Here is a 14,694-nt window from a genome sequence, read left to right as displayed (position 1 = left end):
TGTTTTTCTCTGTTCCCAGATAAACTCCTTTTTAAATCTGGAGATTTGGCTGTATTGTTTTAAATGGGAATTCCTTACTAAAACTTCCTCATATGCTGGATTGCGTGGCTATTAAGTTTGTGTTCTTAGGATTGTTCACAAGGCTTTGTTAAGTTCTGGGCCTTAAATCCTTTTCCTGACCTAGACCAGGGCTGAAGGGAGGAGACCTTGGCAACAGAGCTCAGAACTCCCCAGCTGGACAGACTAGTATGTTTGAGGGAGGATTAGCTGGTGGTGGCAGCCTGTTGTTAATTCTTTTGGGGGGACCCTTTGTAAATAGGGGTTCCACCACTTGAGAAAGTCACCCCCCTTCCCAGATCTGTAACAAAAGGTTTACAGTTAGAATCTTGATTGGTACCAGAAATTGTAAAAGAAAACCAGCACAGAGGCCAGCACACCTGGGCAAGGTATTCTGAGTCCTGCCTAATTTGTTTTCTACATTAGTTGAAGTTTCTGATGGAATTCGTGAAGAGCGTTCCTGGTCACTGTAACCTGTATTGTGATTTTATTATTTTTACTTGTAAATGGCTTTGGTACAATTTGAATCTTGAAAGGCAGCATATAAATAATGATAATAAATAAGAAATAATAGCCTAAGGTGCAGTAGTGTTAGTTCCTGGATTATCTGAATGCTATGAAACTTTTAGTGGCCAAGGAGACAAATGATCCTATCCCCAGCCATTTTTAGAAAAGAGTTTAGTTTCCAGTTCCTTTTGTAGCTCTCAAACACTGTAAATTGTCCTGAAAGCCATTTAAACTAAACATCCTATTGAAATGGGAAACATAGCCAGGTTCAAAAAGTAATTAGGCCACTTCAAGGAGAACAGGTCTCTTAATAGCTGTTCAATTAGAGGCTATTAACCCTAAAGTAGACCTCAATCTTTTACACACAGAAACTGTGGCTGAACAAAGATGAACTGCTGCAAAATAGTCCTATTCATGGTCACCAAAGCAATTGCTAATCGCCACTTCAAGAGACACTATCGTGGGCTTTATGAACCATTCATTGGTCAGGCCTTGAAAAACAGTTTTTTCTACAATGTAATAGTGCATACATTTGCTACCTCAGTGATTAATGTCATATAAGGAGATAATAATAGGGTTGTGGCGCTCTATTTTGTTTTTTTTGTGTGCTTTAAAGTGTAAAAAATATTGGTTTCAATGCTTCTCCTTTTCCTAACTATTCTTATTAATGCCAGCAAGTTCTAGTACTAAAGCCAAGGACAAGAAGCATCCTTTATATATTCAGAGCACAGGGACCATTGCAATAAGCAGATAATGAAAATTCATCCAGGCTCACATATACATTACATAGGTATAATAGAATAAGGGAGGCTCCTCTGTTGCAATAACATTAGAGAACTTGAAACTGGCAGGATCTAGGATTTCAATCTCTCAATCCATAATCAATTTAAAAAACAAACATGAATGCCAATATTTAGATTGTCATGATGTACGCTTGCTGGTGTTATGGGTAACTAATGGCAAAGGAGGCTTAAGTGGAATGACAGCAGTAGAAATCAGATGTTCCACTATAGCTCTTTTCCCAAACATTCCATACAATAGGGATTTCAAAATAAATGTAATAAAATGATTTCAAATTATAAAAGCAGGTGTCTACATTCCAAAATTCACACAGGTAGCTGTTTTACTGGTTCACAGAAACATCCTCATCCAGTTACTGGTAAAACTTTAGCTTGCTTCAGGTACTCTTAAATCTCTGTATTTCAAGCACCAAAAAATGTCCCCTACTGCTCAGGTTCCCATTCTTTCAAATTCAACACAGTTAATGCAGCATTGTTGGCAAATAAAATGACTTTGCCCTCAAAAAGATAAGAGAAAAATTAGCTCTGTTTTTCCATACCTGATTCTCCTCTTGGAATAAGATATGTAGAAAAAACAGAGCAGTGTGCCTTTGCAGAATACAGCACATATTTCTCACTAGATTTAATAAACATTAACATCATTATTACAACATTAGTATTCATAATAAATGGTAACAAGGCAAATAAAAAAAAACACTGACCTTAAACCAAATGTAACAACAAATTAGTTAGAACATTTCCAGGATTATAAAAACAGCTGGTTTATTTTTCATCTTCTCTTTCTATGCATTAACTTTGCGGTAATCATACTAAATCAGCCTTCTGTAGAATCACATTTTCTCCCAGCTATTTTGTTATCAGCTTCCTGGGATCCTACTGTATCACTTCACTCCTCACTTCCCAAAACACCTCTAAGGCTGATGCAGAATCTGGCAGCTTCTACAGCATAATGCAGTTTTCAGTAGCTATAGCAGCAACAGCCTAGTAATGAAGCCGAAGGCTTTGCTGCAACCATATACTGAGGCTCAGAAAACAAAACTCGAGCAATAGAGACAATCCAGTTCCTTAAAACCATAATTCTCTTAATTTTAAAAAGCAAAAGCCTCAGCTAAATCAGAAAAAAATGTTTTTCTTTGCTGACTCCCTAAATATTAGGTACATTTTATTATTTTATTAATTTAGTTTTTAGATTTAAAAATAGAATAGGATAGGAAAAAAAGATTTCACAAAGCTGTAAGTATTCCTGCAAATTATTGAAGGCTGGCACTTAAAACACTTAAAGTCTGAGTTACAACATTAACAAGCCCATCCACTGATTTGCATTTTTCTCCAATACATCTCCCCCCCTCCCCCTGCTGGCAGATCTATCCAATCAAGAGGCTGTTTTCAATACCACACCATAACCTCAGCATTACACACAGCAGCAGAGGACTACGGCAGCTGCGCAGGACCAGACATAAAATTTAACCCAATAGCTCTACGACTGTACGATATAGAAATTGTCCCCTCTTAAAGCTCTTCTTCCTATGAAACCATTCTGAGACAGTGCAGCTGGAAAGCAGACCCAGAATTCACTTAAAGGAACAGAGAAGCTATGTGTGATGTTAAGATTACAGCTGTATATAAATATTCCCAATGGTTAGTGCCCTCCCAGATCATTCCACATAAATGAAGCCTGCATTTTGCAAGCATAGACCCAGTAGTAGCTGGGAGTATGCAAGTCTTCTGACAAATCAAGTTCAACTGAAAGGTATGAAGAGGCAATGTAACCCTTGTAACCAGCACTCCATCTCAATAACTGCAGAAAGACTTGCTCTGTGTTGGAATAGTGGTATAAACTTCATGTTTATGTCCACAGTTTTGGAGTTGGGTGCCATTGATATGCAAATAACACCCAGCTTTCTCTTTTTAATCAGCTTTAAATATAGCTGTGGATGCTCTCAACAGTGTCTGGAGTTGGTAATGAGCTGGATGAGGTCTAATAAACTGAATCTCAACACCAGTAAGATAAGGAAGTAGTATTCAACCTGTTATTGATAGGATTGTACTCCCATTTATAGATTATGTTTGCAGCTTGGGGGTACTCTTAGATCTAGCTTTCCTGTTGGATGTGCAGATGGCATCCATACAAGTACAGCCTTTCATGAGATTTGGCTGGTGAGCCACGTGCATCCTCTTCTTGGGGAAAGGTGGTCAGTTATCCGTGCATCAGTAGCACACAGGCTATACTATGTGGGGCTATCTCTCATATAATGGGTTTTGGAAACTACAACTTGTACAGAATGTGGTGGCCAGATTGTTCACTGGGGTTGATGGCAGAGAATGAGGCTCAACTCAAAGTGCTAGTTTTAACCTTTAAAGCCCTAAGTGGCTTGAGACCTGGATATCTGAAGGACCACCTTCTCCCGGCTTGAAATCAATGGGCTAAGGTGCACTAATTCTACACAGGGCTAAGATGAAAAACTGGTATCAGATAATCAAACTTTCAGTACCTTACCTGAAGCTGTTATAAGCTAGCTGTGAAAATTCCTATATTCTGAGCAGAGCACGAGCGCTCCCCTCATGATCTACACGTGGGAGTGCCTACAATAAGAACACTTTTCTGGAAGATTGCAATAGATAAATCTTTTGTTCTCAAACATAAATCCTTAGGTTAACCCCCTTTTCACAATAACTCTTCCAGTATAAACTGGCTGGGATTTTTTAGAATGCAAGTTCAGAGTTGTTAAGGAGATGGGAGCAGCCTCTAAATGATTTTCTGATTGGCTAGCTAGACCACTTCCATCAGAAACTGAGCTTCCTTCATGAGGGGAGTGCGGTTTCCTGGCTCCGAACAGCTGTTACTCTTCTCAAATTCCATTAAATTGGTGACGTTTCACCTCTGTATTTTGTCTCTTAGAACCATCCAACCAGGAGTTCAAATATACTCTCTGTCTGATCATCCGCTCTGCAAGGAAGTCGAGGAATGGGTGAATCTCTCAATTTCAATTGTGCTCAGTTTCTCATTTTTCTGACTGGAGTTTGCTTTGGCCCAGTTCAGAATCAAGGCACAATTTCTTTTTAGGCCATATGAAAATGCGCATGCGTTTTCACGGCCATTTATCCTAATATATGCATTACTATGTCCACGTATTTCTAATATACATGTTTGTGTGCATTGTTTTCTTAAATAATGCATTTTTTGCAAGTATTTTGCAAGTATAATACATTTTCGTATGTCATTTCCACTAATATAAGTGTTGTTGCACACTTTCCCCAAATGTATGCATTTTTGTGTAAACTTCTCCCCATTGTACACATCTCTGTACGAGTGAAGAGCTTTATGCAAACTTCAGAGCACAAGGGCATATTTGGTTTATTAATTACGAACATATGTAATTTCGACCTCCTGAGCTAATAAGAGCTCAGGAGGTCCAAATTACATATGTTCATATCAAAATTCAGACTGAACTAACTTCTCCCCTAAACCTAGGGAACTTTGTACATGCTCTGAAACAAAGGTTCTACTCAAATACGTTAAAATGGACTAAGTAGTTAAGTTTTGTTGTTGTTCAGTCGTTTCTGACTCTTCGTGATCCCATGGACCATAGCACGCCAGGCCTTCCTGTCCTGCGCTCTCTCCTGGAGGGTGCTCAAGTCCATATTCATTGCATCAGTGATGCTATCTAGCCATCTCATCCTCTGCCGTCCCCTTCTCCTTTTGCCTTCAGTCTTTCCCAGCATCAGGGTCTTTTCCAGAGAGTTTTCTCTTCGCATTAGGTGGCCAAAATATTTGAGCTTCAGCTTCTGTATCTGTCCTTCCAATGAAGTTAGATTGACTTTATTGATTTTTATTTGGAATTCTCTGCATGTGACATAGTTGCCTTCCCATTTTTGTTCTTGTTTTCCCCCTTTCCCAAGTAAACTTTTTATCCCTTGACATTTGGCTGCATTGCTTGAAGAGGGGATTTGTCACTAAAATCTTCCGCATGTGCCAAGTGTGCATGGTGGTTAAGGTACTCCCAAGTATTCGAAGAATAGTAGGGAGATGTCCTTGGCAACAGGGATTAGAACTCCCCAAGCATCTGGATAGTCTAGTGTTCAGACAAGCATCAGCCTGTGGTGGCAGCCTATCAATAATTCTTTTTTGGAGATCTTATGAAAACAAGGTCCACCACTAAAGGAAGGTCTTCACCTTCCCCATAGATCCACATTTTCATTGAGCTGTCCACCACAACCCCAAGATCTCTTTCTTGGTCAGTCACTGCTAGCTCAGATCCCATCAGAGTATATGTGAGGTTGGGATTTTATGCCCCAATGTCCATCTACACTTACTTACGCTGAACTGCATGTGCCAATTTGATGCCCTTTCTCCCAATTTGGAGAGATCTATTTGGAGCTCTTCGCAATCCCTTTTTGTTTTAATGGCTCTAAATTATTTGGTGTCATCAGGAAAGTTGGCCACCTCACTGCTCAAGTCTGAATTCCAGATCATTTATGAACAAGTTGAAAAGTATTGGTCCCAATACAGATCCCTGAGGGACCCCTCTGTTTACATCCCTCCATTGGGAGAATTTACATTTATTTCTACTCTCTGCTTTCTGTTCTTTAACCAGAACAGGTTAATGATCCATAAGAGGACCTTTCTTCTTATTCCATGACTGCTAAGTTTGCTCAGGAGTCTTTGGTGAGTTTTTGACTTCGTCAAAAGCCTTTTGGAAGTCAAAGTAAACAATGTCTACTGGATCACACCTGTCCACATGTTTATTGACACTCTCAAAGAAACCTAAAAGGTTAGGAAGCCATGTTGATTCTTTTTCAGCAGGATGTGTCCTTCTATATGCCTACTATTTTTATATTTAATAATGCTTTCAACCAATTTAGACACCAGAAAAGATGGTGTTAACTGGCCTATAATTGCCCAGATCCCCACTGGATCTCTTTTTAAAAATTGGTATTATATTGGCCATTTTCCAGTCCTCTGCTACAGAGCCTGATCTTAGGGGAATATTACATGTTTATCTCTCTCTCTCTCTGGACTTCCTTTCTTTCTCTGGCTCCTCCTCCTCTCTCTCACTCTCTCTCTGGCTCCTCTTTCTTTTTTCTCCTTCTCTCTCTGTGGTTCCTTTTTCTTTCTGTTGGTGCCAAAAACTGTGGGTTCAAAGGAGTTGTTTAGTGTGTTTGGGCTCAGACCCCATCTCTCCCATGTACTCAGTCTTTTGCGCAGCTTACTTGTCTTTTGCTATGCCTCCCATGGCAGCCATTTTGTGGTGGACAGTTTCTCAAATTACCAAATGTGCCCATGGCCCAAAAGGTTGCCCACGCCTGGCCTATGGTGTCCCACAAGGTTCTATCTTATCCTCTTTTATTTAATATATACATGAAACTGCTGAAAGAGGTCACCTGGAGTCTTAAAAAGCGGTATCATCAATATGCTGCTCTTTGTTACCTAATTCCAAGGAAGCAGACTTGGAATATAATAAATTTATATATGTGTCATGGACCAGGACTCTGAATCATCCTCAGAGGATTCTGACCCTTTGTCCTCCAGAGTTAATGGTTCAAGAGAAGACTCAGATACAAAAAGGCATCTTAAGGCTTCCACCTCCCCAGGATCCAGTTCTCAGAAATACCCCAGGGGGCAGATCCCCTGCATCCAGACAAGTTGCATTACCATTCTCAGATGTGGAGGATTCAGGCCATGAGGAAACTAGTATGCCACAGTCACTACCACATCATCTCAGCCTGAGATTGCTAAAACAGGACAGGCCCCTTTAAGAGACAAAGTTTCGGTCAGCAGGAAGATGGGGCAAACCAGCCTAAATCCAGCAACACTTCTATTTAAACATCAATCTTGGTCTGATCCTTACTGGAGCAACATACAGATAACTCTCTCTAGCTTCTAGCCCCATCACTGCTTGGAGCTTTCTATGGTGCTGATTTCTTTTTGTCTTGCTTCCTGAGAAACCTGACCCCTGCTCCAGATTTGATCCATAGCAGAACCCTGCAACCCAAGCCACATCACATAGCATAAGCAGAACCTATGGTACAATATGCTATATTATAACATTTTTGTTTAATATTTATAAGGATCCATTAGGATAAGAAATAACATAAGTAATGGCCTATTACAGGAATTAATTGACTTCGGGACATAGAACACACAACAGCTGGGATTGTTCAGCTTGGAAAAAAGCGGGGTAAGGAGAGACATGATAGAGGTGTACAGAATTACGCATGGTGTGGAGAATGTGGATAGGGAGTTATTTTTCTCCCTCTCTCATAATGCTAGAACTCAGGGTCATCTCATGAAGCTGATTGGTGGGAGATTCAGGACAGATAGAAGGAAGTACTTCTTCACACAGTGCACAGTTAAACTATGGAATTTGCTACTGCAAGACATAGTGATGGCCACCAATTTGGATGGCTTCAAAAGGGGGTTAGATAAATTCCTGGAGAAGGCTATCAATGGCTACTAGTCCTGGTGGCTATATGCTACCTCCAGTATCAGAGGTAGTATGCCTATGCACACCAGTTGCTGGGGAACATGGGTAGGAGGGCACTGTTGCACTTGGATTCTGCTTGTGGATTCCCAGTTGACAGCTGGCTGGCCAGGGTGTGAACAGAATAGTGGACTAGATGGACCCTTGGTCTGATCCAGCATGGCTCTTCTTATGTTCTGAACTGCTGGAGGATTGTGGGACCAAGGCATTGTCTTTTTCCTGAATTGTATTAGATCTATACTTTTCTTTTATTGTTTTTTTACAGATTGTTGAAATCTCGTTGGCAGAAAAAATATATTCTTACCTTTTCTTAGAAGATTTGAATTCACTGTGGACTGTAGAGCGTTATTGTGAAAGCAAGCAATACAATATAGTTTAGTTACATATTATCTTAATAATTGATTACTTTATTTCCCTGCTGACATAGACTGCAAAATAGAAATTGAATCCAATTGTACTATCAGTGGAACTGGCGGGGGGGGGGGGGGCCCTCTCATCCCACACACCTTCAAAATTTTCTCCGGGGGGCTGGAAAATCCTCTGGAACAGATCTATGGGTGGTGCAGAGGGCTGTAGCTGGGGGAGAGAGGGAGAAAATCCTGGTGCACTAGTGGATTTCTGCTAACATAATGTTAGATGTAACCTTATATTAAGAGGAATAGAAATGCTTCAGAATAGTCAAGGACAGTATAGCAGTGCTACAGCATGGATCATGGTACTGTAAGAATAAGTGTTTTTTGTGTGTCACTATATTAAGAAGCAAGTAGAAGAAACTGGAGATTCAATCTTTGCAACATTTTTTTAAACAGCAGAATTCATATAAATGCCATTTTTATTTAGTTAAATTCTTTAAAACATACTTTTCTGTTTCAGCTGGATAAAAACTATAGGAAAGGGAAGGGAAGTCTCCATCCAAATCTAGCCATTCAAGAGATCTGCAACTCATTGCAGAAGAGGACTCACTGATCTATAAAATAAGAAACAATGGGGAGGGAGGTAAAAATCACAGTAGACCATCAGAAGCTGGCAGAGTCCCTCCCACTTCTCCCCACCGTCCAGCTGAACTGCAGGGAAAAGATGCTGTTCTGGCACTGCTAATAGCAATCTCACAGGTGATTGCTGGGGGATGGGAGAGGCAAAAGTGATCCTACATCCGAGGTTGGTATTTTCCTGCCACTAGTAGTTCAGTTAATTTAGTTTAGTTTAGTTTAGTTTAGTAACAAAATGGTGATCCCTGGGTGATGGGAGAAAGTTTCCCTCTCCCAGCCCCTAGTGATCCCTAGATCTCAGCAGCTGGGGGAGGTTTAAACCTCCCTGTTGCTGCACGCTGAGATGTATGTGTATGGTGGAGGGAACGCGTATGTGCACATGTATGCACAGGTATGGCCCTGGCCCCCCGAGTGACACCAGATGTGGCCCTCAGGGCCAAAAATGTTGTACATCCTATATGGTAGATCACTGTAAATTAACTGTAGAATATAGTCCCTGCTCTATAGCGCCTAGAGTTCTAGATGTTTTGCCTGCCCAGCATCGTCCCCAATGTGGGAAGGTGTGGGACAAAGCCAACTTTGGCTGCTCCAAAACTTTGGCTGCTCCAAACCTTCCCTCATTGGGGAAGACACGGGGAAGACAAATGGGCCTCAGCCAAGGTGACAGCTGGACTATGAAGAAGAGGATGTGTATATGAGTCTGTGAATGGAGTCTGGGCAATCGCATTGGGGGCTACATGCCAGGAGTGCTGTGGTCCTGCCCCTTCTCCTTTGGGATGCATGGGTCCCTGGACCTGCTTGCTTAGAGCCAGTTCAGCCCTCTTGCTGAAAAAAGGTTCCCCACCCTTGATTTAGAGTGAAGGCTGGGTCCACAAACACCCCATTGTGATTTCAATGGAAGTGTAACTCCATTTAGAACAGGTTGAATCCCTATTTCCGGACTAGCCATTTTATTCATCATGAGCACCTCTGTCTCAGCTGGATTAAATTTGAACTTGTTAGCCCCCAGCCAGTTCATTACAAATTCCATGCACCAGTTCAGAACCTGGATTATAATGGAAAACAGAGACAGAGTTCGGTGTTCTCCATACATTGGTGACACTGCACTCTAAATCCCCATATAAGCTTTCCTACCAGTTTCATATAGATGTTAAAACAGCATGGGGAGCCTAACAGGACCTTGAGGGACTGCCACAGGCCAACTGTCAAGAAATCAAGCAGGCATCCCACAGTGCCACCCTCTGAAATTGCTACTCTAGGAAGGGCCAGAACCACTGTAACTAGACCATCTAGAAAGATACCATAATTAATGGTATCAGAAGCCTATCTAATAACAAGTCTATAGACTTCTCTTTTTGTCATATTCTCCTTTTAGAAGGTACATACATTTTCTTGCTGGCAAATAAGCAACACTGAAAAATGTTGTCGTCCCCCCCCCCTTTTTTTTTTTTTTACAAGAGAGTAATGACATTAGCAGCCAATGAGCAAATGGAAACGGGGGGAAAGTGTAACATGCTCCAAACTTACTAATCGTCTTTGTCTTAAAATGGCAGCCTCAGCTGGGTGGTTGAACCTAAATTTGTGAGCTTTGCCCAGAATAACAAGAGCTCCTAAAAAGAACAGGCAAAGAAAAGGTAACATGAGAAAATTGCACTTATTAAAATTGTTCTGCAAATATTCAACTTTTTACAAGTATTCATGGCTCAGTCTCCTACAAATGTAGTACTCCTGGTTTTGTAATTTCTAGATGTTTAAAAATACAGTAAAATATCAGTGGTAATCTTTTTGTTATAATCTAGATAATTCTGAAAGTATCTTAGTAACTAAAGACATTTTAGATCCAGTTTGGCATTAACTGAACTGTTCAAATTTTGTAAGTGAATATGTTATAGAAAAGAAAGAAAGAAAACACAAGTATAAAATGCTTAAATAAACATTTTTGAAAATCACTGAATAAAGCCACATTTCAAAGAAAAACAAATGCTTGGATTCAGACTTTGCTCTTGTCTGCAGAAACATCCCCTGAGTGGATTTCCACTCAAAGGACACCCCTGCCAGCAGAATGGGGGGCCAGGAGACTTTTGCTGATGTCCCCCACTTCCCCTGTAGCCACTTGTGCCCTCTGAAAATCTGTTCTCAAGGGTGAGTTCTACAATGCTACAGAGTAGATTTTTGGAGGAAGAAAGCAGTTGCAGTGTGAAGGAGGAAACAGCAAAAGTCACTTCACCCCCCCCCCACCCACTAGCAAAATCCCTCTACTAGATCAAACAACTTCCATTTGTGGACTGCGAAGTCTGCATATTATGACTGATTAGATACTTTCTGTGTTATCTAAAGGGCTAGGAGTGGATTGCAATATATCTTTATTTAGTTTCCTTATTTTCACCAACACCTTATGGAGCAGCTAGATTATCATGAGCTTCATGATAACACAGGAACTTAAAGCTGGGCATAACAGCTTTAAAACTAGTTTTCTTGGTGGTCTTCCTACTCTACATTTTTAACTTTGAGCCAGTTTATTTTTCGTTATGCTGAAAATTAGCACCGTTTCCCACCTGCCCACACCCATTGTTAAGGACATAAGAAGAGCCCTGCTAGATCACACCAAATATTCACCTAGAGTAGACCTTCATTCTGTTTCTCAAAATGGTCAGGCAGACTCCAGGAAGACCAGAAGCAAAGCATGAAGGCAAGTCTCACTGTTTGACCTGCAGCAACTGGTATTCAGAGACATTTTGCCTTCAAACATGAAAGATCTAGTTAGCCATCATAGGTCTATCAACCACCATCAGCTATCCTCCATGAATGTGTTTAATCATCTTTTAAAACAATCTAAGCCATTGGCCATCACCATGTCCAGTGAGGAAAGTGAATGAATTCCATAAATTATGTGTTGCATGAAGATGTGCTTTCTTTCATCTATCTTGAATTAAATACCAATAAATTTCATGGGTGACTCCAAATTCTAGTATTATGAGAAGGAGAAAGAACAAATTTTTTCTATCCACACTCTCTACATCATGCATTATTTTATAAACGCCTATCATGCCTCCCTTAAATCTTTTTTCTACAACAAAAAGCCATAAACACATTCACCTTTCCTCACAGGAAAGTGCCCTAATCCTTTGATAGTTTTGATTGACTTTTTCTGCAATCTGCAGTTGTATTTTCAATCTCTTTCCTAACTGCCATACAAAATGCAAGGATAAATGTGTTATTAAGACAGCTAGGCCATGGCAAGTTCACCAGTGATGGCACTGTGAGAAGGTGGAGACTAGCATGCTGATTATGAAGGCATTTTGATAGCAGTTCTGCCTTGAAAGTAACTTGAAATGAGGCAAGATGAATCTGGAACCTTAAGACTACCACTATTTCTGAAATATTACATTATTGTTGCAGTTTATCTTTATCGACCACACCTAGGCATCAGTCTTTGTATTAAAGACTTCAGTGAACACTGTACTCAGAATGCAGACACATTCAGTTGTATTCTTTCATTAGAAACATCTAAGCCCAAACTATCAAATATACACAGGAGAAACACAGCCAATGTGGTTTAGAAGACAGTGTTAAAATGGGCATAGCAATTATTGCACTCATAGGTTAGTGCAACAATAAATGATTTGAAGTCCCATGTACATTGATTCAGAAGTAAGTCCCGCTGAAATCAATAGGACTTACTTCTGAGTAAACATGGTTAGGATCAAGCTACTCAGTGTGAAAGTATTTTATGATCCTATTACATGAATGATACTATTCTGGAATCATTTTACCTTATATACGAGGTGTGGCTGATGGCAGCAATTCTATAAAGCAGCAGCATAGGACTCACCTTGCGACAAACGGATGGAATCTGTGACTTCATGACCATTGACAATGCAGTGTGCTCCCTGAAGCGGCCGCAGAGTCACAATCCCATGCTGGTTGTCTACAACACAATGGTCTCTTTCAATCCACAGACCCTGCAAAACTGCAAAATGCATGGGTTTCTTTTTTAGTTAATAGTTGAGATCTATTTAAAACCCCATTGTTTGTTATTTTTTGGTACAAAACTCTAGCATGAATATCAGAAGTATTAATGAGGATAAATATTCTTATTATTTGTACAATGCTTTAAATAATCTATGCAATTCACAGAAAATTTAAGATGAGAAGCCTCTGCCAAATGGCCCACAATCCAAATACAAGCACTGTATTGGCCCAGCCTATCTTAAGGAGCGCCTCCAGCGACACCAGACAGGCCGCTTAACAAGTTCAGCCTCGGATGGCCTTCTCTCTGTCCCATCAGCCAGGACAGCTAGGCTGGTGAGGACGAGGGAGAGGGCCTTCTCTGTGGTGGCCTCCACTCTGTGGAACTCCCTCCCTAGGGAACTCCACCATGCCCCCTCTTTAATGAGCTTCCACCGCGCATTAAAAACGTGGTTGTTCAGGCAGGCATTCGGGGTGGGTTAGGGTATTTTTTATTATGTTTTTAATGTAGAATTTTATTGTTTTAACTGTTATGTTGTACATCGCCCAGAGTGGCTGGGTGACCAGCCAGATGGGTGATTAATAAATTTAATAAACAAACAAACAAACAAATAAATAAATTAAACTAATGCAAGCTGAGCAGTAAATAAATAAAGCACAAGCTGCCATGATGTTCTTAACGGACCTCCCAGGAAATGTTTACATGGCCCTGGTTTAAGCCCTCTGCATGCCCTGAAAAGGCTCAATACAATTGCATCTTAATTCTTTTTTAAATGCCATAAATCAGATCTGAAAAAGATAGGAAGGCAACAAAGAAAACAGCAAAATGGAAACAGGCTGGAAATATCATCATCTTGATTTTCTGTAAAGAGTTGATGAACAAAGATTGTCAATTCCAGATTAACAAACCCGTGCGGAAGCAACTAACGTTGTTATTTGCTCCTCCTGCCTAGAGGTCTTGCCCAAGAGTATCTTACTTTTACTTGAAAGAGAACATCATCCTGTCAGTCTTTTAGAATGCAATCCTACGCATGTAGGCATTTAGACAGAAAAAAGTTCTACAACTCCCAACATTCCCCAGACAGCCATTTGACTTTTTTCTGTCTAAACATTCATAGGATTGTTCCCTTAGTCAATCTGACCATGACAGCATCCCAAATTCTCTTCACATACACAGAGTGCTGGTGTTATTTATATCAGACATTCCACCAGACTGCAGGACACCTATAAGGGCCCAAAGAATGGGTACCCTGTCTCATCAAAAACAATACAAAAATGGATAATCCAGTATGCTGAGTATGTTCAGGCAGGCTGTCACTGCACACGTCAAACCTACTTCTTCCACAGAATGCCACTGAGTGGGCCAGTTCGCATGTAATGACAGCCCATGGCATAAATAATCTATGCAGTATTGAGGACAAGCAGACGAGAGTTAAACATGAATTAACTGCTGGGTTGTTTAGCCCCTAAACAACCCAGCAGTTCGGGTTCGGACAACATGTTCAGCAACCTATGAAGGAGCTGTTCATGGATTGCTAAATAAAAGTGAAAGAGGCAGAGGTGCTGCAGGCACCATGCCCACTTTCTCCTGCTCCTCCATGGCAGCCCATGGGTTGTTTAACAAATGGGCTCTCGTGTCATCCAAACCAGGTCAGTGAGAAGTCCATTTACTCTTGGAACAGAGTAGAAGTGGGAGTACAGGACCCCTAAACATTGTAGCATTAAAAAAAAAAAAATTGCCACCATTTCAGTATTTATAGGCCTCTGAGAATGCCTGCAAATGCCTAAAAAAAAAATCCCAAAATAACCAAAAGGAATCCAAATGTGTATGGGAACATTGGAGATTATGTCAGCACATCAGCCAATGCAATTAACCTCCCCCACAGTCCA

General features: G+C 40.6%; 1 protein-coding gene across 1 annotated transcript in view; it reads right to left on the bottom strand.

Annotated features, from left to right (window-relative positions):
- The window catches only part of STARD9 (StAR related lipid transfer domain containing 9), a 173,519-nt gene that overhangs the window by 46,372 nt on the left and 112,453 nt on the right, over positions 1–14,694 (bottom strand). Inside the window, exons 18-20 of the mRNA XM_084846678.1 lie at positions 12,668–12,805; positions 10,363–10,445; positions 8,707–8,813 (exon numbers count right to left, since the gene is read on the bottom strand). Coding sequence (XP_084702804.1) covers positions 8,707–8,813; positions 10,363–10,445; positions 12,668–12,805 — 328 coding nt within the window. The remainder of the gene's footprint in view (positions 1–8,706; positions 8,814–10,362; positions 10,446–12,667; positions 12,806–14,694) is intronic.

This window comes from Heloderma suspectum, chromosome 1 (assembly GCF_057233095.1).
Source record: "Heloderma suspectum isolate Gila_16-S chromosome 1, 16-S_ref, whole genome shotgun sequence".
In the NCBI taxonomy this organism is placed as follows: domain Eukaryota; kingdom Metazoa; phylum Chordata; class Lepidosauria; order Squamata; family Helodermatidae; genus Heloderma; species Heloderma suspectum.
The sequence above is the reverse complement of the archived record's forward strand: the minus strand, read 5'-3'. Positions and strand labels throughout refer to the sequence as shown.